At 44.7% G+C, this 27759-nt stretch overlaps 1 protein-coding gene across 10 annotated transcripts in view; it reads left to right on the top strand.

The window, feature by feature from the left end:
• Positions 1–27759, top strand: part of GTF2IRD1 (GTF2I repeat domain containing 1) — a 168706-nt gene that overhangs the window by 100591 nt on the left and 40356 nt on the right. For 7 of the 10 annotated variants that reach the window (XM_059717385.1, XM_019493405.2, XM_059717388.1 and 4 more), the window contains exons 8-16: positions 212–295; positions 1483–1666; positions 4479–4504; positions 9929–10067; positions 18729–18766; positions 20200–20280; positions 23560–23649; positions 24473–24526; positions 27076–27141. In XM_059717385.1, the coding sequence (XP_059573368.1) occupies positions 212–295; positions 1483–1666; positions 4479–4504; positions 9929–10067; positions 18729–18766; positions 20200–20280; positions 23560–23649; positions 24473–24526; positions 27076–27141 (762 nt within the window). The remainder of the gene's footprint in view (positions 1–211; positions 296–1482; positions 1667–4478; positions 4505–9928; positions 10068–18728; positions 18767–20199; positions 20281–23559; positions 23650–24472; positions 24527–27075; positions 27142–27759) is intronic. The other 3 variants (XM_059717386.1, XM_059717390.1, XM_059717389.1) reach the window with 2 other exon arrangements.

The following is a 27759-nucleotide window of genomic DNA, read 5'->3' as shown; positions in this document are numbered from 1 at the left end:
GTCCTTTTCACCCACTGCTGCTCGCAAGTGGGGAGGAGGGAAACCTAGCCCTTATCAGACGAGCTGGCAGAAGTGGCTCAGAAAGGGGAAATAATTGTTTCTAAGGCATCACAGCCTTGTTCCTGATTCTTAACACCTCGCAAGAGAAAAGTGCATCTGCTGTGTATGCACCATATGGAAGTTCCTGATTTCTTATATTTTGTTTTGATAGATAAATGGGACAGTTTTATAAAAGAAACCGAAGATATCAACACCCTTAGGGAGTGCGTGCAAATTCTGTTTAACAGTAGATATGGTGAGTAGGAGTTAGAATTCCATTATGCATCTGCAGCACTTGTGGTTTGCATATCATTATGTAGCAATCATTTTTGTTCCCTAACACAGCAGCAGAAGCCATATGCTAGAACTCCCTTCTCTTTTTAACACTCCTAGCATGGCAGCTCTTGGGCTCATGGCTTCAATTTAAGGTTATGTCAGTATTTCTATTTGAAATCCCCTGTATCGAGGAATGTATTGCCTAGGCATAAAGTGGCCCCATCCTGAAATTTTACACACAAGGTTTCTCTCCACTTAGAACTATGGCTTATTTGTCTTTGCCAGAGTTTTAAGGGGGGAAAAGCGCAGCCTAGCCATTTTAAAATTAACATGGCACAAAACAATAGATCTCCATTATTCCAGCTGCTTTTAAACATGCTGGTAGGTCATAAATGTCTTTGCTTTGTGGTTTTAAATTCCACTCTTTATTAATAATCGCTTCAGTTTATTTTCCTTCATGTCGGAGCCAGATGAGCACCTGTAAGAAAAGTAAATCAGTCCTGAGTGGAAACGATGATTGAATGGGCTCATTTTGTGAAGAGTTAGGTGTGCTTTCACTGGCCCTTTCTGTTAAGGGTAATGGTTGTCAGAGGTAGTTGGCAGCTACAACACCTTGTGCTGTTGGGTTGTCATAGCTGACAAGCTAAGCGGTCTTCAGCTTGGTCATTATTTGGACGGGAAACCTACAAAATGAAGTGATCTGTGATGGGGATCGCATATTCTGAAGTATGTGTGAGGCATAACTAGTTCTGCCTCTTTTGAATTAAGTTGTTGCGGTGTCCATCTGACACTATCTATTCCATTGTGAGACCTCATGAATTTTGTTCTGGTTACTTGCTAGTGCAAAGAAACTGGTTCTTAACTGTCACCTGATTTGAGATAAATCTGCGGGGGGCAGGTTTTAAATTTAATTCAGAATTTATTTGCTCAGTTTCTCCTTTTAAACTCTCCCTAGAGGAGTAACCTTTGGCAGTGATGAGAAGGGAGCAAGTTGGGAGCCCGTCACGTATTCCTTGGGGGGACTCAGTATCTGGGGAAGAAGTTGGATGATAACACAGCCGACATCTGCCCATAAAGCTACTCAGATTCCATCTCTTTTGCCCTCCCTTTGCCATCATTAAACATATACATCCACTTGCAAGTTAAAGCCGTATGTTAAACTTTCAGCTGAAGCTTTAGGTTTGGACCACATGGTTCCTGTGCCATACCGGAAGATTGCCTGTGACCCAGAGGCAGTAGAAATAATTGGGATCCCTGATAAAATACCATTCAAACGACCCTGTACCTACGGTGTCCCCAAGCTCAAAAGAATACTGGAGGAAAGACACAACATCCACTTCGTCATTAAAAGGTATGTAAGGATAGATTTTAAAGAAGTGAAATGGGTGACACTGCACTCAACTGGTGCGTGTGTATGTGCGCATGCACACAAGAAGCATTGTAAATTTAGACTTTGAATTTAAAAGCATCGTATCAGTTGCAGCAAATGGTGGATCACTTGGTTGAGCTCTCTTGCCTTCTGTTTCAATCAAACTTCCACACTTGGTTCAGCCAAGTCTGCACCTGCAGTGCCTTAAGAGTGACCTCCAAGGAGACAGTAGGCAGAGAAGAGTCCTCCAAGGCAACAGGTAGGATTGGTAGCTGTAACAAGCCAAAAGAGATCTTTCACCGTGGTTTTACTGGGGCTGTATTTCAACTTTAAAGACAATGTGATGTCTAGGCCTACAGCCTGACCCGTCGTGTGCTAAGATAAAGCATTGTGTTGGGTTTGAAGATAGATGAGTAGGTTTGTTTATGTCCCCAAACCACTGGGTTTTTTTCCATCTCTCTGTCTGTCTTTCTTCCTTCTTTTTGTTTTTGTTCTCTTTGAAACAAAATCCTGTCAATGCCACTAGCTCGGTGTTGATGATCGCTTCTGCACTACCACGCCACGAATGCAGCGATCCTGTTCCGAGTGCCTCAGTGGCTGTGGCCCTAAACATTTCAAAAGTTAATAGAATCCTTTTATCTGTCTACTATTAAGTATTCTGTCAAAACGACAGATGGCAAATTAAAATTATGCCAGATGGGTGCATATGGAGATATACAATTAAATCTCCCCCTGCCCATATTTGCCAGGTAGCCACGTGTAATATTTAGAGAGTGGTTTCTCCTTTTGTGCTAGAATAGGATGGGGTTGGGAAAGCAGAACAATTCTTTCCTTTCTTTGTGTGTGTAGTAGATAATCCTCCCTCACTTGAGCAGGGGGATCAAAATTTCCTATTTAATCTGTCTGTTCAGATAGCCCCCTCCCTCACTGTAGAGGTAACGTTATCCCTGTATCACAGATGGAGAACCGAGAAATTAAATGTCTGCCTGCAGCACTTGATGCCAAGCTCAGGAGCAGTGCTGCATAGCATGTCTCACCTATTTTCTCCCACTCCACACATGCCACAACCCAGAAAGGATGCAAAGCAGCACCGAGCATGCCACAAAGCACGGATGAAGAAGCTTGGCTTCAGGGCACGTGCTCCAAGCTGCTCTGAGGCCACTACATTGCCTCGCTTCCAGGATCATGTTTCTCTGTGGCTCTTCTAGGCTTGGCTTGGTGGCATTGCAGGCAAACTCTAAGTGACTTGCCCAAAACCACGTGGAGGGAGTCTGTCATGGAGCAGAGACTCCCAGGTCCCAGCTTAGTACCCCTAACCAGTCTTCTTCTCCTCATTGCCATCCTTTTCTGAGGTTCTTCACAGTACTTGTATTTTTTGAGCTCTTCTGAAATGAACAAAACCCATGTCATGATTTCCATCTGCACTCAGCGCTGTTGGGTTGTTACCGCATGAAAGCTCCCTTCACTAACAGGAAAAGCAAAACTTTTGAGGCAAAACAATTATTTCCTTAGCACAGTCTTTCCAAGCACAGGCAAAATTCACAATATCGCTAGTGTTTCTTTTTTATGACTTAGCATTTACAGCATAGGTGTGGTCAAAAGCACGTATCAAGCGACGAGCCCCTTTGTTCTGTGAGAATGGAGGAGGCGAAACCCAAGGCCCTGATCTGAATTTCTAGGTTATTTCCTCTCACTTAAGTTTCCAGATGCAAAGTCAGTGAATCCACTTTCCCTTTAGTAATTTGGCAAGATGGTTCTTGCTCGTCTTGCATCCTGGGAAACCTTCGTTCTGTAGCACAAGAGGATGAGGAGAGGCAAGATATGCCCCTGCGAGAGGTGATGGCTCTGGAAAGACCCACATCTGGATTTAGCAGTTTTAGTGCTTTCCTAGTTCCTTCCTAATGCACAATGCAGTAGTTCATTAATCTCACAGCCTCTGGTGATTCCATTAGAGAACAGATAAACTCAATATAATGGCGCTTTTCCTATACAAATAGGAATCCTGTAGTGGGTTATGATGACCCATTTTATAGTAGACCCTACTCAGCATAACCAACGCTGTGCTGAGGAGGGCCATGCTCTTTCAGGAAGGATTTTGAAATTTCAGAATCTGGCTTTGTTTCGAATTGGAAGAAAACCTGAAAGATTTTGAATCCTCTGCAAAGGAAAATTCTAAAAAATATATGAATGGAGTGTTTCTATTGAACTGGTTCATTTTTACTTATGCCATACTACATTAGAAAGCTTCAATGAGCAGCCATCTCAGAATGAAAAATCCAAAGGCATAATTACAAAAATACCAAAAGAAGTTGTTTTATCAGAATTTTTTCCCCCCAGCTTTGTGGCAGGAATAGGCTGTCATTAAGTTTTCCAGCCACTCGCAACACAGTTTAATCAGCATTGTCTAGAAGTAGTCCTTAAGTTGAATTTTCGAGAGAAATTTCACTGGGCCCAAAACTGCACATTTATAAACTGCAAGTATTTCTGCCTTGATGAGAGACGGGAGACTGACCATCAGAATTAAAAGCCATCTTGAAGTGCTTTAGCCTTGTGCTAAAGCTACACAGCAACAACTTGGTCTAACTACAGGAATTAGATGTAGAGAATGATTTGCAAGCAGATGTCAAGGTGCTTTAGACAAAAGACATTCTGTTAGGTATTGGATTTGCACAAGAAACGATGCTGTTTTTAAGAAAAGGAATGAACAGTAACAGTTTTCTTACTCAGTTTAATATTGTTCACAAAAAATTCTCAAATTTATTCACTAGAAGCATGTGTTTGTTTTTTCTCCTAGGATGTTTGATGAGAGGATTTTTACAGGTATGTTACTAAAATTCTTTGACTTATTATTTGTGACTGGAAGATTATACAGAGCAGTTGAGTTAAAATAGTGTCATCTGTATACAGCCAGAAGTGCAGGAGATATGTCGCTGTTCTCACCAAGAAGGAACTTTTTTTGTAGCTATCCACATGCGGGCTGAAATTAATTTTACATGCTCTCAGCACAAGGGCTTTGCCCAGTGAAGTAATGTTTTAATGGCTTGCCTAACACTTGAGTTGTGTAGACCATAATCTGGTCCTCTGCACAAAGTGAATTTTACTTGTAGAGGCCACGTGATTTATCGTTCCATTCTTGCAAGGAAATATATTTGCTGATGGGTTACCCCTGAGAATTATTTTCCTGCCTTTGGATGGAAAAGGCTAACTTCTCTGGTTATTGGTTTTAAATAAAAATGACCAAAAAAAAATGTTGCATTTTGACTGAAAAGAAAGCTTCCCGATTTTGTCTTCTGGTCCCACTATTTATGTTTACTGCTTGCACACTGATAGGAAGAGATGCAACTGTAAGCAGTTTTTAGCAAACCAGATGAGGCATATGGCGATAAGATCTGAACCTCCCTTCACACAGAGTGAAAAGACCTATAAAATCACTCCTGTGGCTTTTCTCTGTCTTAACCTACTGATACATATCTGAAAACTGACTGGAAAAATAGCACTGTGGGGTCCTAAATTTTTCATCTGGCAGTGATTCCTGATCCATTGGGCTCTATGTATTCAAACTGCCAGCTGCTTCCAATTCACATGTTAGCACTGGTTTTAAAGGTTCTGCAGGCCAAATTAAGCTCTTAGTGACATCTGTGCAATCCCCTTATGTTCCAGATAAGACCTGTGGCCCTGAGTTGGTTCTGTTCCTGACTCTGCAACTGGCCTGCTGGGTGACACTTATCAAACTACTGTGCCTCGGTTTACCTGTGTGTAAAATGGGTATAACGATGCAGCTCACCTTAGTAAAACACATTGAGACCCACCGGTGAGGACTAGATGTTAGTATTCAGTGGGGTTTGTAAACCTGTAGCTGACTGACACTTAAGACATAATTCCACTGCTGCCACACAAGATTGGAACAGATTTCAACTCATTTCCTTTTAGCTGTGTGGCCCTGGGAGGGCTAACAAGAGCAAAAAGCATAAAACACATATGAAGAACCATCAGACCTGCTGAGTAAGGCATCATTTTTACAAAGACACTTTCAGAGAGGAGTTGCATGTTCAGTTGCCTTCTGCAGAGTACCTGGTTAAAACCCACCGCTGCTAGGAAACCTACTTTTGTTGCTCAGCTAGGCAGGTCCTTATGGCCAGTTTTGTTGTTACCAGGGCAAGGCTAGATCCATCGAAAAAGTAAGTTGCAAGGAGCCAGTAGAACTGCCAGAAGATGCATCGTGTCTTGATAGCTTTCAAAGATTTCATAGACATTAGGGCTGGAAGGGACCTCGTGAGATCACTGGGTCCAGCCCCCTGCCCCAGGGGCAGGAAGTCAGCTGGGGTCAAAGGATCCCAGCAAGATAAACCTCCAAATGTCTCTTAAAGGTGTCCGGAGTAGGTGCTTGCACCACCTCTGGGGGGAGTCTGCTCCAGGCCTTGGGGGCTCGGACAGTAAAGAAGTTTTTCCTTATGTCCAGCCTAAAACGGTCTTGGAGGAGTTTGTGCCCGTTGGACCTTGTCGCCCCCTGGTGAACAGGCGTTCCCCCAGATTCTGATGCACCCTCCTTACGTATTTATAGCCTGCCACAAAGTCACCCCTGAGCCTGCGCTTTTCCAGGCTAAAAAGTCCCATATATCGGAGCCTCTCTTTATACGACCTGTTCTCTTGCCCTCTGATCATGCGCATGGCTCTCCTCTGGACTCTGTCAAGCTTCTCCATGTCCTTCCTAAATTGTGGAGCCCAGAATTGGATGCAGTACTCCAGGTGCGGCCTCACCAAGGCCGAGTACAGCTGGAACATGACATCCTGGGTCTTGCTTGAGATGAGTCAGAGCTTTATTCGCTTTGCCAGCTACAGTATCGCATTGGTGGCTCATGTTCTTGTGGTCAGTCATGACCCTCAAGTCTCTCTTGGTCATGGTGTTAGCGAGTGTAGCGCTGCTGAGCCTGTAAGTGTGATGCAAGGTTTTTTTCCCCCCTGACAGGGAGCACTTTGCATTTCTCTGTATTGAATGCCATCAGGTTATCATCTGCTGGCCTTGCAAGCCTGTCGAGGTCGGCCTGGATCACCAGCTTGTCCTCAAGCGTGGACACTCTTCCCCATAGTTTGTCATCATCAGCAAACTTAGCCAGTCCGCTTCTGACACCAGTGTCCAGGTCGTTTATGAAGACATTAAAGAGTACAGGTCTGAGACCAGAGCCTTGGGGGACGCCACTGGTCACCGAGTGCCATGTTGATACGGTTCCGTCAACTACTACTCTCTGGGTCCGACCTTGGAGCCAGTTCCCCAGCCATCGGACTGTGGAGTAGTCAAGGCTGCAATTGCCCAATTTTTCCATGAGGACATCGTGGGACACCAGGTCAAAGGCTTTTTTTAAAGTTCAAATATATTAAATCAACCTCTTCCCTTTTGTCCAGGTGATATGTCACCTAGTCACAGAAGGAAATGAGGTTGGTCAGGCAAGACCTACCTGCAACAAACCCATGCTGGCTATCCCTCAGAACATTGCCTTGTGTTAGCCTGTCATGAATGGTTTCTTTGATAATTTTTTCCAAAATCATCCCATGAGGTCAAACTGATTGGCCTGTAGTTTCCTGGGTCTTCATTCCTCCCTTTCTTGAAAGTGGGCACCACATTGGCCCTCTTTCGATCTTCAGGTACTTTGCCCAAACACCATGAATTCTCAAATATCCTTGCCAGTGGCTGTGCTACGATGTCTGCCAGTTCTTTTAGCACTCTTGGGTGCAATCTATCTGGACCACCTGATTTGTGGGGGTCCGGCCTCTCAACATGCTTCCTCACAATATCCATGCCAATGGTGGGCATATATTCACTTTTACCCTGGTCATCCCGCATCATGTTAGGCAGGGTGGTCCCTTTGGGCTGGTGAAAAACCCATGCAAAGTAATCATTAAGCAGATTGGCTTTTTCCTGGGTGTCTGTAGTCAGCTGCCCCAGATGGTTTAGCCAGGGGTCCAATGTTGCCCTTGTTTTTCCTTTGACTCCCCACATATCTGAAGGAGGACTTTTTATTGTCCTTGATTCGTGTAGCCAGTTGGAGTTCAGTTGCAGCCTTGGCTTTCCTAGTTCGCTCCCTGCAGTTATGGACCAGTGCAGTATACTCCTCCTTAGTGATGTTTCCTGTCTTCCATCCTTTATAAGCCTCTCTTTTTAGATGTAGGAGGTCCGTGAGTTCCCTGCTGAGCCAAGGGGGTTGTTGAACCCTTTTACCACCTTTCCTATGGGTTGGGATGGACTCCCCTTGTGCTTCTAGGATTGCTTCCTTAAGGAGCAACCACACATCATGAGCTCCCATTCCTGTGAAATCATGGCCTCTCATGATTTCAGCTCTTGAACACTGCTGACTGCCCGGTGTTTGCACTGCAAAGCATTGCCCTTTTTGACTTTGTATTCCCATAACTTCATATGCTTCCAAACGGGTTGGGGGGAGAAGGTGCTGCCATTTGCCTTCAGGACTAGTCAGGTGCCTACTACAGATATTCACAAGATACCTGCATGGTTTGTGCAGCTTGGCAAAATAATTCCACTCCCTCCTTCCCCCCAGCACTAACCTTTCAGCTCTATAGTCACCTGCACTCTCTAGCACCTGATTTTCATTTCCTGGGCTGTTTTCAGCTCACTCTTATCCTATCCGAGATCATTTGTTGAGGCTTCATTACAGCTGGCCTCTGGTTGCTGAGGAGCAGGGAAGTGAAAGGAGAAGGTTTTCAGGGTGACTAAACCCTTTTCTCCACCTCTTCTGTAATTCATTCAGTTTGTCAGGCCCCTTCTCCTCTCTCACACTCAAGACCCTTGTGCTGGGGGTTTGTCCTTTTTCCTTAACTATGTACAGACTCAAAAAGGTTGCACTTGTTTGTGGAGCGTAGCGCAGCATCTGCTTGAGCAGGGGTAGCAAAATAACTGCTCCTAGGATGCCAGTGGCCTCTGCATAAATTTATGCGGTTGGTGGTTGCCCTGTGTGTTGCCACTCGACCCAAACTACCCAATTCTTCTGTATGGGGCAGAGGTCCTCCATGGACTCAGCCACGTGAGATTGTTCCCTTCGGCGGGGTCTGGGCCACTTCCCAGTGCTCAGGGGTTTGGAGTCCCTGAAGCTTGCAGAACTATGATATGAAACAATTCACCAGTGAGGGATCGTGGTGCAAGATCCAGAGTACAGCAGGCACCAAATTCAGCCTTAAGGTACCTGACTTGGGTGCCTTAGAGAACCGCGGTGTGGTCATAGAGCAGAGATGGGGTACCAGAGAGAACAGAAGGGCCTGTTAGAGGAAAATCTATTTGCTGAAGCATGTGTGAATGTCAGCCACCTTGGACATAGTCTCTTGCCTTCAACCACCAAGACTTCTCCAGCCTCCTGTCATTTAACCTTCCTGTAGTCTCAACAGCAAAACGTTGTTGGCAGAACTTCACACTCCAAATGATCGGTGGCCTCAAAACTCTCCATTATCTCAGTTACGACACTGCTGCCGAATAGTATGGGGCTTCTGCCCACTGCCCAGCAGCTGGGAAAAGATGCATGTCAACACTCCTATACCTTCAGGTGGAGGCTGTGGTTCATTTAACCAAAGACGCCCTCCCAGATTGCAGTTTGTTGCTGTAGTGGAGCTTCCAGAAGCATGTAGGTGTGGATGTGCTATGGCTGCTGTCTGCCTCCAGCTTTTCTGGTAGCAGAAGCAGCTTCCTGTAAACATAACCCCATTTGTCAAACTGTAGAGAAACCTCCCACTGTGCCATATGCCCCCCAAACCTACTTCATTACCACCTACTTTGTGACAAAACTTCCCCTGCTTTGGGATGGTTCCCGCAGTGACGTTACACTGAACTGGGCATCCTCGCACAAAGAAGCGTGTCCTGAACCCAAGCATGCCCAGCGCTTACAAGGTTTGGCTAAGGATTCCTGAAACTGGGAGAAGGTGATTACTAAACAGAACTGCTTGGGCTGGATTTTCCTCTTGGTTGCACTGATGTTACTTTTGGGCTAAGCCAGAGAATATTGGCTCTTTGTTTTGTGGGTAAACCAGGTAACAGGCAGCACCTGGGAAGAGCAAAACACCCTCTTTACAAGTGGAAAAAATGCGGTTAAAAATCTGCCTTTATTTCTAAGCTTTCCCTTTATGCCTCACAAGCTGGTAACTGCCTATAAATCCAGGAGAGGGTGGTCATGTACGTGAGCAAACTGTATGATCAGCAGTAGACCTTTGATTGTTAATTCTGGTTTTACTTTTAATTACAAAATCTTGCTGTGGAACTGGGACCAGGAAGTAAATTTACCAAAGATCCAACCAAGCTGGAGCCGTCCAGTCCATCTGAGGAAATCTCTCCAGAACCACACCGAATGGCCATTCTGGACTTGGCAGGGACTTCTCAGGCTAATAACAGGTAAATGGCTCTCATCTCCACCTAGGCAGTTTTCTCCATAATCTCTGATGGGTAGATTGCGATATGCTTGTTCTGTGAGCAGTCTTACTGCAGTCTACTGAACCACTGAAAAGACAAGGTGAATATGAAAATTTGCCTCTGCGAGCACTGAATTGCCTGTCTGGAGTATACTTGGTCTCACTTCGGTTTCAAACTCAGTGCACTTGTGGAACTAGATCTTTCCCAATTCCATTGTATATAATTTTTTTAACCTGATGCCAGCAAAGCCATGAAAGAAAAATCATGCCTAATAATAATTCTGGAGCCCTCATTCCAGACATTTTAATATGAAGGGATAGGAAGGCAGTTGCTGGTTGATGCCTCTTTATAGCAGAATGCTGAAAAACGTGTGTGGGGAGGGAGGGGACTAAAAACAAAAAAGTAAAAGATGTGCATGCTTAAACTGAACTCTCCTGTGTATGTGTGCGCAAGATAAAGAAAAAATGCTCTGTTTGGCGTGTCCAGGTTTGGCCGGGTGGCTGTTTATTGCAAACTCCTCAGGGCAGGGACTGTATCGTCTTTAATGGCATGCACAGTAGTGAGTGCATTGGTGGCACCTAGCCAGTACCAGTTCTCAAAGTCACTGGAAAGATTCTTTACAAAGACAAAGTTCATGCAACACTTTTTGGTCATCCTGGAATGTGGCGTTGGCTCATCCTCTGAAATCCCTTGTTGGCAACCATGTGAAATCAGAAGAGCACATGACTGAGGAAGCAAAATAGAAAGGACAGAATGCTGGAGCAGATAACGTGGTGAAAAGGCCGGCCACTGTAGGTGCTTTGTTTTAGCACAATAATGAAGATCAAGTGGCTCATTTTTCACCTTTTGATAGCATGTACTCCTTTGTCACAGCTAGCAAACCACCAAAGAAAATAGGCTGTCCCGATGCATGTGAGTTTATGCCAAATCCCCCCCAAATGTTTAAAATCATTGTTTTTGAACAAAAAGAATCAGATTGCTGACATGTGCAAGCAAGTTAGGACAAGGTTATCTGCCTAAATGGTATGTAAAGCATAATGATACGCCATCAGCCAGCATCACAAACAGGGTACGTTTAAAAACAGATTTATAAATAGTTTATAGGGGATTAATAACCGGTTAATACAATGGGAACCAACCGTTTTGGCAGGTGTACTACAAAGTAGTGCTGCATCCTTCCCTAGTGCTGCTCAAATCCCTCTTCCCTTTGCAGTCTGCTGCTCTGCTTCCTATTGCTGTGCCCCCTGCCCCTTGCCTGCTCTGCTGCTCTGCTTTCTGCTGCCTGCCCTATCTGCTACTGTGTCGCCTGACCTATCCTTGATCTACGTGCCACACACAGAGGCTACCCATGCCACTTGTGGCACACATGCTGCAGGTTGGCCACCCCTGGGTTAATTATTATAGCATCCAACAAGTGGAACAGTTATTTAAGCCTGTCTCTAGCACCTACTACTGATGTGTAGAGAACCGTCTGTCACGTGCTTCTGATGCCTACTGAGCACGTATTAACCCTTTATAAGTTGCTTGTAAATGTACTTTTGATAAGAAGTGAGACCTTGTGATTCACGAGGGTACAGATGTTTAGTGGACTGGAAGGCCACCTTGCTGCTCTTGGTGGCACAAGCTAATAGCAGTATGGAACGACAGCTCTAAGCAAAGGGCAGCACCCTGGGTGATGTGTGGTACCCCTAGAAGAACGGAGTTGCTCCCACAGCACTTGATAGCTCACCTGTCTAAGGGTACTTGCTGCCTCCCACGTGTTGAAGTAGCTCTACTAGCTGACACCTAGTAAGGCAGAGCCGTGGCTCTGCCTTCTTTCTCACGCCTTCTCTCACAGGTGAACATCCAAAATGAAATCCTGGCCCTGCTGAAGCTAATGGCAAAACTCTCGTGGTGCCATAGGGCTCTGATTTAGGCAGCTCTGATGCGACCTGCCCAGAGGTCGAGTGAACCGTGCTCCCTTGTGTGGCCGTATTGAGGCCAGTGATCTTCTAGTTTGAAATGTCTGGGTAGGCTTGGTATTGTTTTCGACATTATCTTGAATGTTGTGTTGGAATATGAAACCCTGCAGGGAAAAGGCCTTTACAGATGGTGACCACTTACGTGCATGGACAGGGCCACGTGTATTGTGGCCACAGGATGTAATCATGATAGTCTGTGCGTGTGCTGCTTGTCTGGTTACTTTGGATTTGGCAGCAGATTTGAAATCCTGCTTTGATAAACTGTTCCAGAAGGCATGATGCACGTTCTTATTTCAGTTTACACCAGTCTAAGCCAGGTTTTAAATTGGTTGAGTATTACCCTGTATAAGCTACTAAGCCAGTGCAAGTGTGCCTGTACATATTCCACTGTGTGGTGTATGAATATGTCTACAGTGAATTTGATCTCGTATGTGAGTTTTAGCATTAATCTTCCTCCCACCTGCACAGAATAACTTCTGACCTAGTATTGGAGGTCCTTTACCCAGCAGTTACCTAGCCGGGTGTGTGATTTTTTAAGTACAAGTTCTTCCTTGACTGGAGCTGTATCCTCCCGTCTCCCAGCTTTGCAGTGTTCCTGCAAGCTAAGTATTTGAGTGTTAAACATCCTTTCTGTCATTCCCGTGACATCACGGTCAAGTTCTCCCATAAGTGATACAGTTGACTGAGAGAAGAATCCTAAAGCATTACAACCCAGAGAACTTGGGGGGTATAGCTCCAGACACCCGCAGGTGAGGGCAGAAACAGTAAGGACACGGCAACCTTGCTTGGTAGGGCTTTGCAGTGAGGACTCAGGAATGAATAATGTTAAGCCAAACTTTCAGGTGAAGGCCCCAGTCACAGAATCAGATTAAAATAGGGCTGTAAAGGACTTGAGGAAGTTATCTAATCCTTCCTCTCTGCTCTAGGCAGGATCACCCCCATCTTAAACCATACCAATAAATGTTTGTCTAAACTCCCCTTAAGTTAGCTGCGCAGCGCAGACAGAAGTGAATGTTTCAGGTTCCTTTCTGTGCCTGGTTCACAAAGAAGAGTGAGTGTGTGACAGCGACAGCCCCACATAGGAAGTTGAATTCAGATTGCACTAGCTTGTGATACTAGCTTTGGAGGACTGTTCTGCTCCTGATTTGTCAGCCAAGATAGTGACTGCCACGTGCCAACAAAGCTTTACTTCCCTACAAGTGGGTAAACTTTGATGATTTAGTGAAGGCAGCATTTGAGTTGGGGTCTAACAGGAAGTAAGTAATATGTAGAGCATGTGACCCTAAACATGGCTCTTCAGTCAATTTGTCTTTGTCCAGAGCCTGCTGTCACATGCTGAAATATCTCAAAGAGTATTTTGGCACAAAGACTGCATTGATCCAGAGCTCTTAACACCTGACAGTCACATTCCCAGTACTCTTTGGAGTAGAAGACAAGGCAGAGATTTGTTTGATGGCACTGACTCCATTGCAACATCAGGGAGTCAAAAGGACTTAGAGCAGAATATGAATTGTGCTCTATGCTGCCATTTGACTTAGCATTGTGGGATGAATCCTGCTGTAGTCAGTCGGGCAGGAAACTTAAGCAAGGGTCTCTGAAGCAAGAAGCAGTTATCACAGGTTTTGAAGACAATATTAAGTCTTTGCTCAGGTTTGAGAGCTTCCAGAGGCGTCCCGTCTCATTGGCTGCTATGCCAGGGTAGCGTTGGCAGGTGACAAGCAGCAGAATGCACCATTGCGATATCGTGCTTTGGCAAGGATTCTGCCAAGCAAAGCACCTCTTGCTTACCTTGAAGCATGGGAACAGTGCTCTACCTGTGGGGTAAAAGGGCTCAATCTGTGCTTGAGAGTTCTGCTGAAATAAGCCTCAAAGTTGCATTTAAATGCCTGATTGCAGCTGGGCATGTTATTTCAAATGTGGTATTAGTATACCAATTGCTGTAATGGTTTGTACAATATATTTGTATGTATATGTTGGACTAAAGGAAAACTTATATTGCTTGAATTGCAAATGTTGTGAATCCGTTTTTTTAATTACATATATGCAGGGCTTGATCCAACCCGCATCAAAACGAATGGAAAGACCTCACTGCCATTTAGCATTGGATCAGGCCCTTGTTCTATATATTAGTAACCTATACAAAGACATTCGTGAAATGTTGATCTACTATGTAAACTGGAAAGTTCAGTTGTCAACTTGAGTACACTCAGTCTTCTCTAAATGACTTTATAACTGAAGACTGGAGCTCAGGATGTGATCCCAGTCTGTTAAACCTGATGAGAGTAGATAGATAGGCATTTATATGGCTTTCCTCACCAGAGTGCCTAAAACAATTGGTGTAATTGTCTTCACAGCACACCTGGGAAGTAGGACAGTGCTACCATCCCCATTTTACGGATGGGGAACTGAGGCACAGTTGAGGAAGGTCACACAGAGGGTATCTGTAGACATGCCAGGAAGCCGTTTTGAAGCGCAGGGATGCTGATACATGAGACATTGCGGCACTCTAATTAGAGTGGCTCTTAGAGCCGCCCCCCCCCCCCCAACCCATCCTCAAGCATTTGTATAGGCAGCCTTGATCTAGAGGCTGGCTTTCTAAAGACATTGAATATCCGCTGCTCCTGTTGACTTAAAAAAGACCTGTTCAGCCTCCGGGAAACCAGGCCTTATAGTTCTCATTTTTAATTAACCGTTGAAGTCTACTTGTAATTACTTCTTTCCTACAATTAATATATTTTCTTTTCTTTCTGTAACCCCCCTCCTCACAAAAAAACAACCAACCAACCCAGAATGGCATTAAATCAATGCTAATACAAGCAGGCAGGCAGAAAGGCAAAATGATAGGGGATGCACCGCTAATTTGCTAAGTGAAGAAGATCTGCCACCGAGTGCGTACAGGAGTATCAGACTCAGCGAGAGGTCTGGTATTTGCCATTCTCAGTGTACTAGCAAATCTGGAGGCTTACTGTCCATGGAGAACACTCGCTAATATTTAATTGTCTTCACCTTCATCCGTACTGTACTCTGACTGTTTCCAGCAGTGAGTCAGTCAGGATTTGCATGTTATGGTAAAACAGCTTTGCAAAATCCTAGGCAAAAGAATGTTTTTCTGGGGCAGAGTCTGGCATTGCAGTAAGTTCATTTAATGCCTGTGAAGGATTCTAACCGGATTGGGGTCTTGAGCTTTCAGTCTGTTCTTAGTGCAGCGTAATCACCATGCACTTTGTACCAGCCCAGATTCTGAACCTCCTTCCCTTGATTTTCCTCCCACGTAAATCCCTTGAACCAAATCGGCTCTCAGTTACACTGGCATAAATCTAGGATAAGCCCAGCAAAGTCATTGGGTTGCTTCCGATGGGCAGGGGCGTAATTAATTGTCTCAGTAACTTCACTTGCATTACTCCTGACTTATCCCGGTGCGAGTGAGAAAAGAATCAGGCCATGTAGTCGCATGCTATGAAAATTAGACTGTTATTTTAGCGTACGGTATAGGAAATCCTGAATTCCGCTGGAGATACCAAATTTAACTTAATCTCCCTCTCTCGTTATCTATTCAATTTCCAGTTAATTTGGCGACATATATTGAGGAAGAAAGAATGCATGTTTGAAAAAGAGATCAGTTTGTGGTGTTTTCTTCTAAATGCAGAGACTTCCTCTCTGTTAGGGCCGTAGAAATTGCCTCGGCAGGGCTGTCTGGTTCAGAATACTGTCCGATACTGGGCTGTATATTAGATGTCTCAGAGAAAAGCAGCAGAAACCGTGCAGTAGGATGCTGTGAAGTGAGGGAGAACAGATCTAGTCTCATGCTGAATGTTTCTGAAGCCTATGAACAAATGGGCAGGACTGCGGCAGTCTTGTCTTCTTTACAACTCCTTGTTCTCAGGACAGATATTTGGGGGCTGTAGGTTTCCGGGTCTGTTTCTTGGCATTCTTTATGGGCAAGGTGCAGTGGTTTGCATTGGTCTACATTTTACTCGCAGTAAAGTGTTACTTATGAGAGGGAGAGAGCACCAAAATCTGGGGTAGGGAAGGTGTTCTAGTTCCCACAGCTTTCCAGATATGCTGAGTTGACAGTGCGTGCAAATTTGGGGTAGAGCCCAGTATGCAGGGAGGAAAGCTTTGAGTAGAGCAAACACTTACCAGCTCAGCTGATTTTTTTTTTTTCCTATCTCTGCATTTGCTTTAGCTGCAGAAGGAACCAGGTTGATACGTTGTGGGCCACCTCCTGCGAGGAGCTGAGCCCTGCAGGATTTCACACTACCGGTTGTATGAACATAGAATCATAAAAAATTAGGGTTAGACGGGACCTCAGGAGGTCCCTAGTCCAACCTCCTGCTCAAAGCAGGACTATCCCCAACTAGATCACCCCAGCCAATGCTTTGTCTAGCCGGGTCTTAAAAACCTCCAAGGATGGAGATTTCACCACCTCTCTGGGTAACCCGTTCAGTGTTTTACTATTCTCCTAGTGAGAGTTTTTCATAATATCCAACCTAAACTTCCCTTGCTGCAACTTGAGGCCATTGCTCCTTGTGTTGTCATCTGCCACCACTGAGAATGGTCAACATTACCACTAAACAAGTTAACGGAAGTCAACATTATCATCAAATGAGTTCCTTAGCGCAGATCCTACAGCCTGCCCACCTGGCTTCAACCTGCCACACTGTCTGTGGGGCTTGCTGAGCAGGTTCTGGACAGGGCAAGGTCAGTGTGCGGCCAGCCTCCACAGTTGGGATCTTTGCAACAGTCCAGATTGTAGCTGTGGCAAAACACAGTAAGTTGCATATTGTTGATGTGTGCTTGCTGACTAAGTTCAGTGGAGGACTACAGGAACTGCACGTGGCTATTGATGCTATCATATGGCTTGGCAATTATGGACACGCTGACTGACTGAGAACAGTCTAGCTCCATCATCCTTGGAACCACCCTTCTGGTAGTTGAAGGCTGTTACTAAATCCCCTCTGTCTCACCAGAGACCTCACCAGTGCTGAAGAGAGGGGATTAATGACTTCCCTCTGCTGGTAACAATCCTACTAATGCAGTCCAGTATGCCATTAGCCTTGTTTGCAACAAGGGCATGCAGTTGGCTTATATTCAATTTGTTGTCCCCTGTAACCCCCAAATCCTTTTCTGCAGAGCTGCTGCTTTGCCAGTCAGTCCCCAGCCTGTACTGGTACATGGGATTGTTCCACCCCAAGTACAGGACTTTGCATTTGGCCTTATTGAACCTCATGAAATATCTTTTGGTTCAGTTCTCCAATTTGCTGAAGTCTCTCTGAATCCTAACCCTACCCTCCAGCTTATCTACTACTCCCCCCAGTTTGCTGTCATCTGCAAACCTGCTGAGGGTGCACTCCATCCCATCTTCTAGGTTGTTGATGAAGCTATTGAACAAAACCAGGTCTTGGGGCACTCCGCTTGATACCAGCTGTCAACTAGACATCAAGCCATTGATTACTACCCTTTGAGCCTGATGGCCAGTTTTCTGTCCACCTTACAGTCCATTCGTCCAACCCATACTTCCTTAGCTTGCTTGCAAAAATGTTGCAGCAGACCATATCAAAAGCCTTGCTAAAGTCGAGGTATATCGCATCCATTGCTCTCCCCACATCCGCAGAGCCAGTCATCTTGTCATAGAAGGCAATCGTGTTGGTCAGGCATGACTTGTCCTTGGTGAATCCATGCTGACTGCTCCTAATCACCTTCTTCTCCAAGTGCTTGGAAGTGGAGTCCTTGAGGACCTGCTTTATGACCTTTCCAGGGACTGAAGTGAAGTTGACCGATCTGTAATTCCCCAGATCTTCCTTCTTCCTTTTCTTAAAGATGGGCACTATCTGTCTATGGATGGATGGATGCATGGATAGATTGATTGATTTTCCTCCTCCTTTTCACCAATGTTGCCCTATTGAGGTCTGTGGACGTTAACCCTGTTTGTACCGGTGTGACTGTTGAGAAGCAGGCCCCGAGTGTTTGATTACTGAAAACACCAACACATGCTTCATGTTAGCTTCCCGTAGGTCATTGGTTAAAAGATTTATTGCACTTAGACAGTGCTGGAAATGTTTGCAGTGCTTCAGACATCCAGGATAAGGAGTGCTTACTCTTCTCAGGACTTTAGGCATGAAATAGCACCATTAAAGGAGAAAACCAAGCTTGATTTAAGATCTCCCTGCATTATTAAGAACTTTTTCAAATGCTTTCTCTGCAGTAGCAGCACTGGTGTAGATGCTCCTGCACAAACGTCTACTGCAGATTTGCTGCCCTGATACAACGTGAGGTTTACCTCGCTAAGTTAAAAGTCGCTTTGGCAGGAACAAGACTTCAATGCCACGCTCTACCGCGGCCTCACAGAGCAGTTTTCTCAGTTCCTGATCCAAGTATGCTGTAGAGATCTAATATTCTCATGGGTTGTATAAACTTAAAAAAAAAAGGAATTGGCAGCAATTAAATTGCTAGTGATGGCACAAAACCTGAGGGCTGCTGCTGTCTTAACTAAAGCATGTGGATGCTGCATCTCCGGACTTTTCAGTCTGATATCCTTATACATTACTTACACAGATAAAGTGTTGAAGCAGAAACTGTTTGCGCTTCCTATGCCTATTTGCTTCACTGTAAGTAAGCACAAAAGATTTAAGCTTCCCTTTGATCAAACATACCATGTCTCTTGTCTGCTTCTCCTCTACAGGTCAGAGAAGTGTAGCGTACCTGAAAGCTGCGAACCAGGTGAGCAAGAAATAATTGTTGCTTTCTGTTGAAAAGTAGTAATGGCGGGGGGGAGGAGAACTCAGGACCCTTCACTAAATATTAAATTCCCTGTGTTGCTGATAAACTCTCCAGCTCTTTGGCTGAGATGATTACATGCCACATGAAATGCATTTGCTGCGTCTCTGTCCTCCCCGCAATGGGCTGTAGTTATAGCTATTGTACTGAAATCTTTCAGCGCCAATGACAAAATGTAACAAACATTGCTGCCTATCGCAGCTCTCCATGGTGAACTGTGCCTGCCATTGTGCTGGGCGCTGAGGCTCTGAATGCTCCTATTGAGCTACTTATAGAAATAGATCTGTCATTGAGAGGACAATGCCAGAGGTACTGCATATTACAATGTGCTGTAAAGCATTATGTGAATTTGTGTGTCAAAGAGGTGTCTGTACACAATCACGCATAGAAACGGACACATGCGTGCCCACCCTTTAAAAATGAAGCTCTCGGAGTGCTCTGTATGTGGGAACACAGTGTTTTGGGGCCGAAAGAAAGAAAGAAAGAAGCTCAGTAGCAAAGAGAGTTCCTACCTGCAGTATAAAGCAAAATGATTGCTGGCAAAAGACTGAGAAAATAGACAAGCCTCTATTCTGTCTCCTAAAGGTCTGAGGGCTCTATTGTACTAGCAGCAAAAGTGAATTACAGTCGAGGGCCATTTATAGAGAACATCCCATAAACATATCCCTGTAGCCCTTCACTGACATTAATTAGTCATCGTAACACTTTGGAAAGGCAGATAGGTCTGGATTATTATCCCCATTTTATAGATGAGGGGATGGAGATGCTTGTTTTGTAGGCCTTTGGCCGGGCCCTTACTCAGCAAAACACTTACAGTAATTGAAGATAATGGGACTTAAGCATGTGCTTAAATGTGCTGCTGAATATGTCCTTCTCTAAGAAAATTGCATTGGTTTATTTTAAGGGGTCATTTTAAACCAAATTACTTAAACGGGTACAAAAGGCTGGAGCATGCTCTTATTCTGGTATAAAGTAAGTTTAATTCTCTTTGGCTCGAATTGATCCTGAATCCATTGAAACAACCAGTGTTAATCTGAAACAGGAGCGTCTGCGTGGGAGGAAACGGAGCAGGGGAAAGTTGGGGGCGGGGGCAGGAGTAGCACGAGCTTAAGTCAGTTTAGAAACTTAAAAAAGATTTTAAAAGTTCAGCTTTCTCGTACAGATGAGAGCTCAGCCTTTCTCAGCCGAAGTTCTTCTGTCTGTACGATGCAGTTAGTGTGGTTAATGTTGGCTACTTACCTTTGTGAAGTGCTGTGAGGTCTATGGATGAAAAATTCTTTGTAAACGGTTGTTGCCTGGGATCTGACAGGCAGGCAGTGAGGGCTTTTTGGACGCGCACCTTGGTTTTGCGCTTCTGAGGATCTTTTTTCCATTAGGTACCTCAGGAGAACTGAGTGGGATCCGACAAATCAAAATAGAGCCAGATGAGCTGGACATCATTCAGATCACCGTGCCAGGTAAACAGTGGGCAGGTCTGAAGAGCTGAGTAACATCAAGGCAGAGAGCATCAACCTTGCGTTGTACAGTTTGAGGATTTTGCTTTGGGGAAGTGGCATGGGTGGGTAATCCCCTCAGCCTCATTTTGTCCCGTATTGAAAAATCCCCCAGCAAACAGTTGGTCTCTTGGGCAAGTTGTTGCAACAGCATAGGATGTTTCCAGGTATTTTTTTTTCCCCCAAGGGCAGCTTCTGGTTTAGTCCTGTTTATGCATCCCTTGACCCATCCTTGGCCACGTGCACTGTAGAGCAGCTTGTTCTGGCGATGATGCTGCTGTTGCTTTTGCAGTGATAACCAAGAAGAACTGGGATAGGCGAGTGTCGTCTTCCTCCATCCCTTTGCCTGTCCCCTCTTCCCAAGGCCTAGGGACTATCGGGGCATGGATAGACAAAAAATGATACTTCTTGAAAGTGGTGATAATGAGTGCAAACCAGCTTATCCTTTACAGCTGATTTGTCTGTTTGCGTCTGTCCTGCAGCAAGTGAAGCTAAAGTGCGGTAACTTTTCCCTGTTTCATTCAGCAGTAAACTATACCCTGCTTTAACTTCCACTTACCCTAGGCTAGGGTGACAGCAGACAGACCACCTGAGCTGTGGGGAATCCTTTCCTCCCTCCCTTAACACAGTATAACTATTTATCTGTCCATGCCCTCAATATCCCTGGTTATAGATCTACAGAGAGGGTGAGTGACTCAGGGTAGCGCATGTAGCAAATCTGTGGCAAGGCTGAGAGCAGAATCCCAATCTTCTGCCACCATCGAGCGCTCTAATTCCAGAATAAAGGGCTAAGGCCTTCTCAGCTTCCCAAGGAGCAATCAAAAAGAGGATAGCAGCCTGGTAGGGGGAGGATATGCTGATGAGTTCAGCAGGGGGGTTTTAAATGAGTTGGCTCCAAGTTGAATCTGTGAATTCATTTTGGAGATGAACGTGCATGGCAGCGATGCAGAAATCAGAAGAAAATGCTGTTCTAAGCAAATCTCTATAAATTGTGGCTTTCACATTTGTCGGACTGTGTCTCATCTCCTAAGGGTATAATTGGATCGTGGGCTGGTGTTACAGCTGGTGTTACAGCACCACTTCTGACTCTCATTAGCTGATATGCCCTAGTAACTTTTTTCCAGCCTCCATCTGCCTATGACTTGTTATTGCACATATCGATGAATATGAACAGTATCTCCAAGCAGCTGGTTCTGAGGCATCTAAGCTTGCAGTGAGCAGTGGTGAAGTTGTGTGTGCATAAAAATGCAATATGCAGTACTACATGTAACGGGCTGAATTTATCCTTGGTTAGGCCACTGTAGTTTTAGCTCCATCAGGTCTGTGGGGTGACTAGATTTATTCAGCTACAGTGTTAGGTTATGAATGAGCTCCCTGGTCAGGAGAATGAGATATACAGGAGATTGCAAGTTGCCTTGTGCGTTGTCCAGTATGGTAAATTGGTGGTTTTTAGAAGTTGACAGTGATAATGGGGCTGAATGAAGGGATTGGATTGGATCTCGAATGCAGTCACTGGCATCCGAACTTTGGGGAGAGGATCACCCTAGAAGAAGCTGAGCTGACGGCCAGTGTCGGGATTCTCCTATCAGCCAAATTGTAGGCATGACTGAAAAAATCCTGTAGTTTGTTTGCCTGGTGTAAAGAGTTGGACCGTCTCCAGTCCTATGGGACCTAAGCATTTGCCCAGTTGCTTTCCTGAAATGTGGCTGAGATTGAAAAAACCAGGGGCTATGCACCAGAACGGGGACAGTAGCATTGAAAGCTTTGGTTCCTTAAGAGTGAGAAATTAGGAGCTTTCCAGAGGAAGAGCATGCCTTGGGCTGGTGTTTATAGGGCTGTTACCTGAACTAGGGTGTGCATCAAACAGTGGAAACATCTTGAGGAGTTAATGGGTAATTAATTAGCACTTTGCATTTTCAGTGTGTTTTACAGTCATTAACTAATTAATAATCTTGATAGAATTAGAGCAGGAGCATTACTTTGAATGCACCTAAGTGGGAAATGATGCTCTCAGAGAAGATGTAATGTCCAAATTTGCTGTAGTTCGAATGGTTCTGAATTGCAGCCAAATTCTGCTCTCAGTTCGACCAGTGTTAATGTTATTGCAACTCCAGTAAAGTTATAAAGGTCAGTCTAGAATTACAGAATGTTAATGAAAGCAGATTTTGACTCATATTTAATGTGGGGAAAGGAAAAGATTTTAGGTGTTTTGCTAGATGAAACATTTTAATTTTCAGGTTGGGCTGTGATGGGAAAGAGGTTTCATAGTTGTTAGGGGCTGGAAGGGACCTTACAGATCATCAGGTCCAGCCCCCCAATACTTGGGCAGGAAAGACTGCTGGGATATGCAATACCAACTGGTATTAAGGTATGTCCGTTATATAAATCTAAGGAAACTTTGTCATTACTTTATTGGGTCTGGTTAAATCACATTTGGAATCCAGAGTCCAGCTTTTATTACTTTATTTGAAGGCAGATGTAGTTAAATTAGATGGAGTACCACTTAAGGCAGCAAAGATAATTAATGGAAAGGTGGTGTTCCTATACAGGGAGAAATTGATGAAATTTGGATTATTTATCATGTGAGAAGCTGATTAAAAAGTGACCTGACTGAGGTACTTAAACTAGCTAGAGGTTTATTTTAAAATGAAATTTGGATAATTTTCCAAGGGCATGGGAGAGTCCAGCACTAAAGTATACAGGTTTATATTAAGAGGGTATATGTAAGAAGAAGTTAAGGAGCGCTATTGTCTGGAGTGAAGCAGTGGATGGGTGGAATGACCTTCCTGTGAAGGAGGTGGGGGGATCAAGTAGCATTAACGTTTTAAGCCAGAATTGGATGTCAGGGTGGAATTAAACCAATTAAGTCATCACGACCCGTTTCAGCTCTTCACTCTCCTTGGGGCTTAAAAGGAAACTTTTGCAGATGCTGCTGCTTTTCCCCACTTCGGAGAGGTTGGGGGGTGTCGTAGAGGAATGTTTCCAACGTCCTCTTACAAGTGTTAAAATATATAGGAAAAAGGTGGTAGATTTGTCACCGTAATGTTCTGGATACGTACTTAGATACAGCCTGCTTCTTGTCCTGCATGCCTTTATGACTAAGTAATTGTGCCCCCTACCGCAGTCACACATTGATGTTCATGAACATAGGTGGATTCTTGGTAATGGGCCATAAAACTCTGCAGTGTGCTTCCAGGGGCAGGGACCAGGTCATCCAAATTATCTTTGGTTCTTTGTTCGCAGACCGGTCGCCCAGTTCCGATGAAATCCATGAGCCCGTGACCAGCCACCTGACTTCAAGTGATTCCAGCTACATGCTAGAAGCAGTAACAGGTAATGAAACTGATGCCACTAAAAGAGTTGTAAATCATGTGAACCTAAAAAAAGAAGGGACTGCACATTTCAGGCCAACATTTCCAATAATAGGAGCCCAAAGTGAGGGTCCTAGTTCCATAATGACGCACCTCAATAATCGTTCTGAATTTTCAAGATTGCTAAGCTTCTTGCAGCTCCACCGAGCTCAGTCAGAGCTGTTGGATGAGAAACATTGAAATTAGGTCATCTTATTTAGGAGTGTGAATAAAAACCTTGACCCAAAGGTTTATCCTTTCACTTTGGAGCTTTTGTGTCTGAACAACAGAAAGCAGTTTGAGAATCTGGATGCAAAGCTTGTCCAGCTGTTCATACTTCCCTAAGACGCAGAGAAATGTTGTTGTCGTTATTTGTATTGGGTTAGTGCCTTCGGGCCCTGTCCAAAATCAGGGTCCCATTGTGCTAGGTGCTGTACCTCCGTATATTAAGCTACATTACCTTCATCTTTGGGTTCTGTTCTGTTTGTCACACAGAGGGGTCATGCAGCATGTCTTGTGTTGCTTAGTTTTGTATTATGTTGCCTTCAACAGGCAAGTGCAGTCCTCAAAACTTTCTTTATACTGCTGTTCCATTGTCGTGGAAAGGCTGATTATATACTACCCTGTCTGTTTTTTCCCAGTGCAGGAAAAATATAGCCCTCCTAGCAAACTAGCACGTCGGGGGTGTACCTTCATCACTCTCTCCATCCTCAGACAAATTCTCACGCCTGCTTCATGATGCGTCTGGCAGGCTCATTGCCCCAGTATTCAGGAGAAGCTGTTAAACCTTTGCTTCCCTCCCCCAGGTACAGATAAGGGGACCACTGAGGAGCCACGACATGAAGACAAGCAGATGGAAGGTAAGGGGGAGTTTGTAATAAATCTCAGCTGAAATACCCTTTGGTGATCTTGGGTTTGTTTAAAGTGTAGTTAGCATGGCTCTATTTTTAAACTGCCTTCAAGGGATGGTCTACATTCTCTGAAAGGCAAGTGGCTTCTAATGTACCATGTTCAGAGCCCCAGTTGGTGTCTCTCCATTGGCATCGTGGAGCCTGGCCCATTTGCACCAGCTGAGCATTACCACTCGTGAGCTTACTTAAGGCAGTCCTGGTGCCAGATGTAGAATTGTGGCCTAGTATTTTTATAGGTTTAAGTTGCAACGATGTCATTTCATGATGTCATTTACTCTTGCTAGTCTGCATTAGGATGTTTTACTGATCCTGTGCCTGGTGGGGTCAACAGCAAAGTTCCCAGTGACTTAACTGATATAGAGCCAAGCTCTAAATCAGCAGAAGCTTAGAGCAATGCTGGCCATTCCCGTCAGCTGTCCTTTTTGGCCGTGCAGTCGCTCTGAGGTTAGCTGCAAAGGGCTGGAGTGCATTCCCGAGTGCGGCTGTGCTAGAGAGAGACTGAGACGCCAGAAATGTAAACAGCTTGTTAGGGCTTGGAACAAACCCGCTCAGCGCTGCTTCAGGCTCTCGTCGGCCTTTTCATCTCAAAGTGGGGCAAAGAGTAAAGTCTTCCAGCTTTGAAAATCAGTCACGTGATGTGATGGGCCAGAGAGTTTAAAAGGCAGAGATTATAGACTAATGCGATAACACTGTGAACTTTGATTCAGGTCACACGCAGCCTGTAGCAGAGGTTAACTTTTTCTTCTTATCCTGGCCGCAGCCACATTAATTCTGAAGGACTTGAGTCACTCAGACAGTTATTCATCAATGTCTTCTAGTCTGCGTACTAGGTGAGGAGGTAGCATGGTGCCGGGCACTGGAGTCTGAGCCCAGAGACCTGGCTCTAACCCTGACCAGAACTGTGACATTAAGCGTGTCACTTCATCGCTCTGTGCCTGCTTTGCCTACCACTCTCTGCCTTGCCTCTTAAAATGTTCGGGTGTAGGCTCAGTTTGATCCCACTGTCCCTTCCCAGCTGACTTCAGTATGGCTATCTTGATTGTTTCAAAACCTGTTTTCGTGTGCGACTCTAAGAGTAAAAAGCCCAGAACAAGGCCCTCGTTATGACCTCTCATACATTGACTTGTGTCTGAATTTTAAATTCCTTTGACCTGTTTCTGCATAGCTGAGAAATTCTTAAGCAATTACCAACACTTGCGTCCAGTCTTATAATAGTTTTCCTTCTGCTGTTATTAGCTAGTAAGAGGAGCTCAGCCTAACTAACACTGCAGTGCTGAGCCAGTAATAAAGGCAAGAAATCCCAGTCCTAAAAAAAACTGATTGGCAGCATACAATACAGCAGATAAGTCATCCTAAAACAGCAGGTCATTTATGAAAATAGAGGGACTGTGCACATAAGACGCTGGACCTGTTTGTTCTGTCTCTGTCATAGAATTTAATAGGGAGATGAAAGGATACAAGAATACTACTCTATCTATATCCATTGACAGAGATGTATAAAGCAGAGGATGGCAAGCAAATCAAATAGCCGTCAAGAATGATAGAGATGTGGAACAATGTAATTAAGGACTCCTTCCTAGCCCTTTGTGCTTCCATTCATATCAACCCGTCTGTACTGTGATCCAGCATAGCTCTTTGTCCCCGAAAAACACAGCACAAGCCTGGCTGTCATCATGGTGTCTTGTCAGGAGTCTCAGATGTGGCTACAGAGCTGAAGGTGGCTGAAAAGCATTCTTTTCTGGAAGCTGGTGCCAGCGTTGGTGCTCTCGAGAGCCCCGTGACTCCTCATTCATTGTGAGGCACCGCCAGTAGTCTGGGATGGTGCAGCTACCCTATCCCTAATGGGGATGAGGGTGGTGGCAGTTGTTGTAATGAATAAGACTGACTTTAAAAGAGCACAAAGAGGGGCTAGGGACAGAAATGACATACAAACCAGTGTAAGTGATCAGAAACCAGTTCAAATCTGTAACACAACAGAAGTGCAATGCAAATAAACTGCTTTCAAAATGGCTGAAACCAGTTTCAGATAAACCTGGATGGATGTAGTATTAGACTTCGCTGATTTAGATTAAATCAGTTTATTGAATTTCTGTCCTGGGTTCCCTCCAGTTTCAAGTTAACTAACAGTCCCCCAGCATCCCAAGATGCTTTGCATCTCCCCTGCAAACCCCCTTTCTCAAAGTGGGCAAGCTAGCCTTGGCCCAATTGTCTGCTCCACCTGAGCAGGAGGGTGTTCTCTAGCACCCTCCCTGCATCTAGCCTGGGTCATTGCAGGCATGTGACTGCATTTCTGGAATCAAAAAAGTGAATGTCTGTTCACTTCTTTATCAGTCCAATCTACACACTTCAGACTAACCTGGGAATATTGAATTGATTAGCCAGAGGGTCAGAAAACCACTTCTTCTGGTCACTTGAGATTTGGGGCATTTGGACAGCTTTTTTTATACGTCTCTCAGCTAGCACGGTTTATTTCTTGGTGTGTTTCTCTTGTTTTCCAGACGGAGTAGGGGATGTCTTAAGTCATTTGAGGAAACAAGTTGAAATTTTGTTCAACGCAAGATACGGTAAGATCTTCATTAACAAATGTTCTTAATGCTGAATGCTGGGCTCTGCCTCAGGGAGCTTCTAATTGCTAGGAACTGTCACCTACTATTTCCAAACCCATTGCTGACTAAAGGTGCGATCTAATTTGTTCACTTGCTGTCTGCTGGGTTTACAAATGCATTTGGATTCTCTCTGGGCCTTGTTATTGCATTGCTTCCACTTGCCACCTTAGATCCTGGATAGTTGGCTACTGCCCAGGAATTGCCTCTGTGACCAGCCATATTTCTCCCACGGTGAGAATGGGCTGAAGTATCTTCCTGTGCTGCTGTTTGCTAGTTCAGGGTGCCTTTTCCCTGACCCTGGCTGACCCTAGATTATACCAAGGTATTGGAGGTTCATAAGAAGTCAACAGGGGCATGAGGCAATGTGTTTCTATGAATAGAGCATGGGAACAAGAGGCAGGAACCCTGGGATCGTTTTCTCCACTGCCTAGTGTACATGCAAGTTGTTTATTTTAATCTGTATTTTCACAAGTGTGCAAAACCTAACAGCTGTGGAAATATAGCACCCAGTAGCCTCAGTTTCACCCTTGAGAAGAAAGGTCCTTGCCCATCTTTGCAAAACAAATGGGGAGCTAT

This window comes from Alligator mississippiensis, chromosome 14 (genome assembly GCF_030867095.1).
Source record: "Alligator mississippiensis isolate rAllMis1 chromosome 14, rAllMis1, whole genome shotgun sequence".
NCBI classification, from domain to species: domain Eukaryota; kingdom Metazoa; phylum Chordata; order Crocodylia; family Alligatoridae; genus Alligator; species Alligator mississippiensis.
The sequence above is the reverse complement of the archived record's forward strand: the minus strand, read 5'-3'. Positions and strand labels throughout refer to the sequence as shown.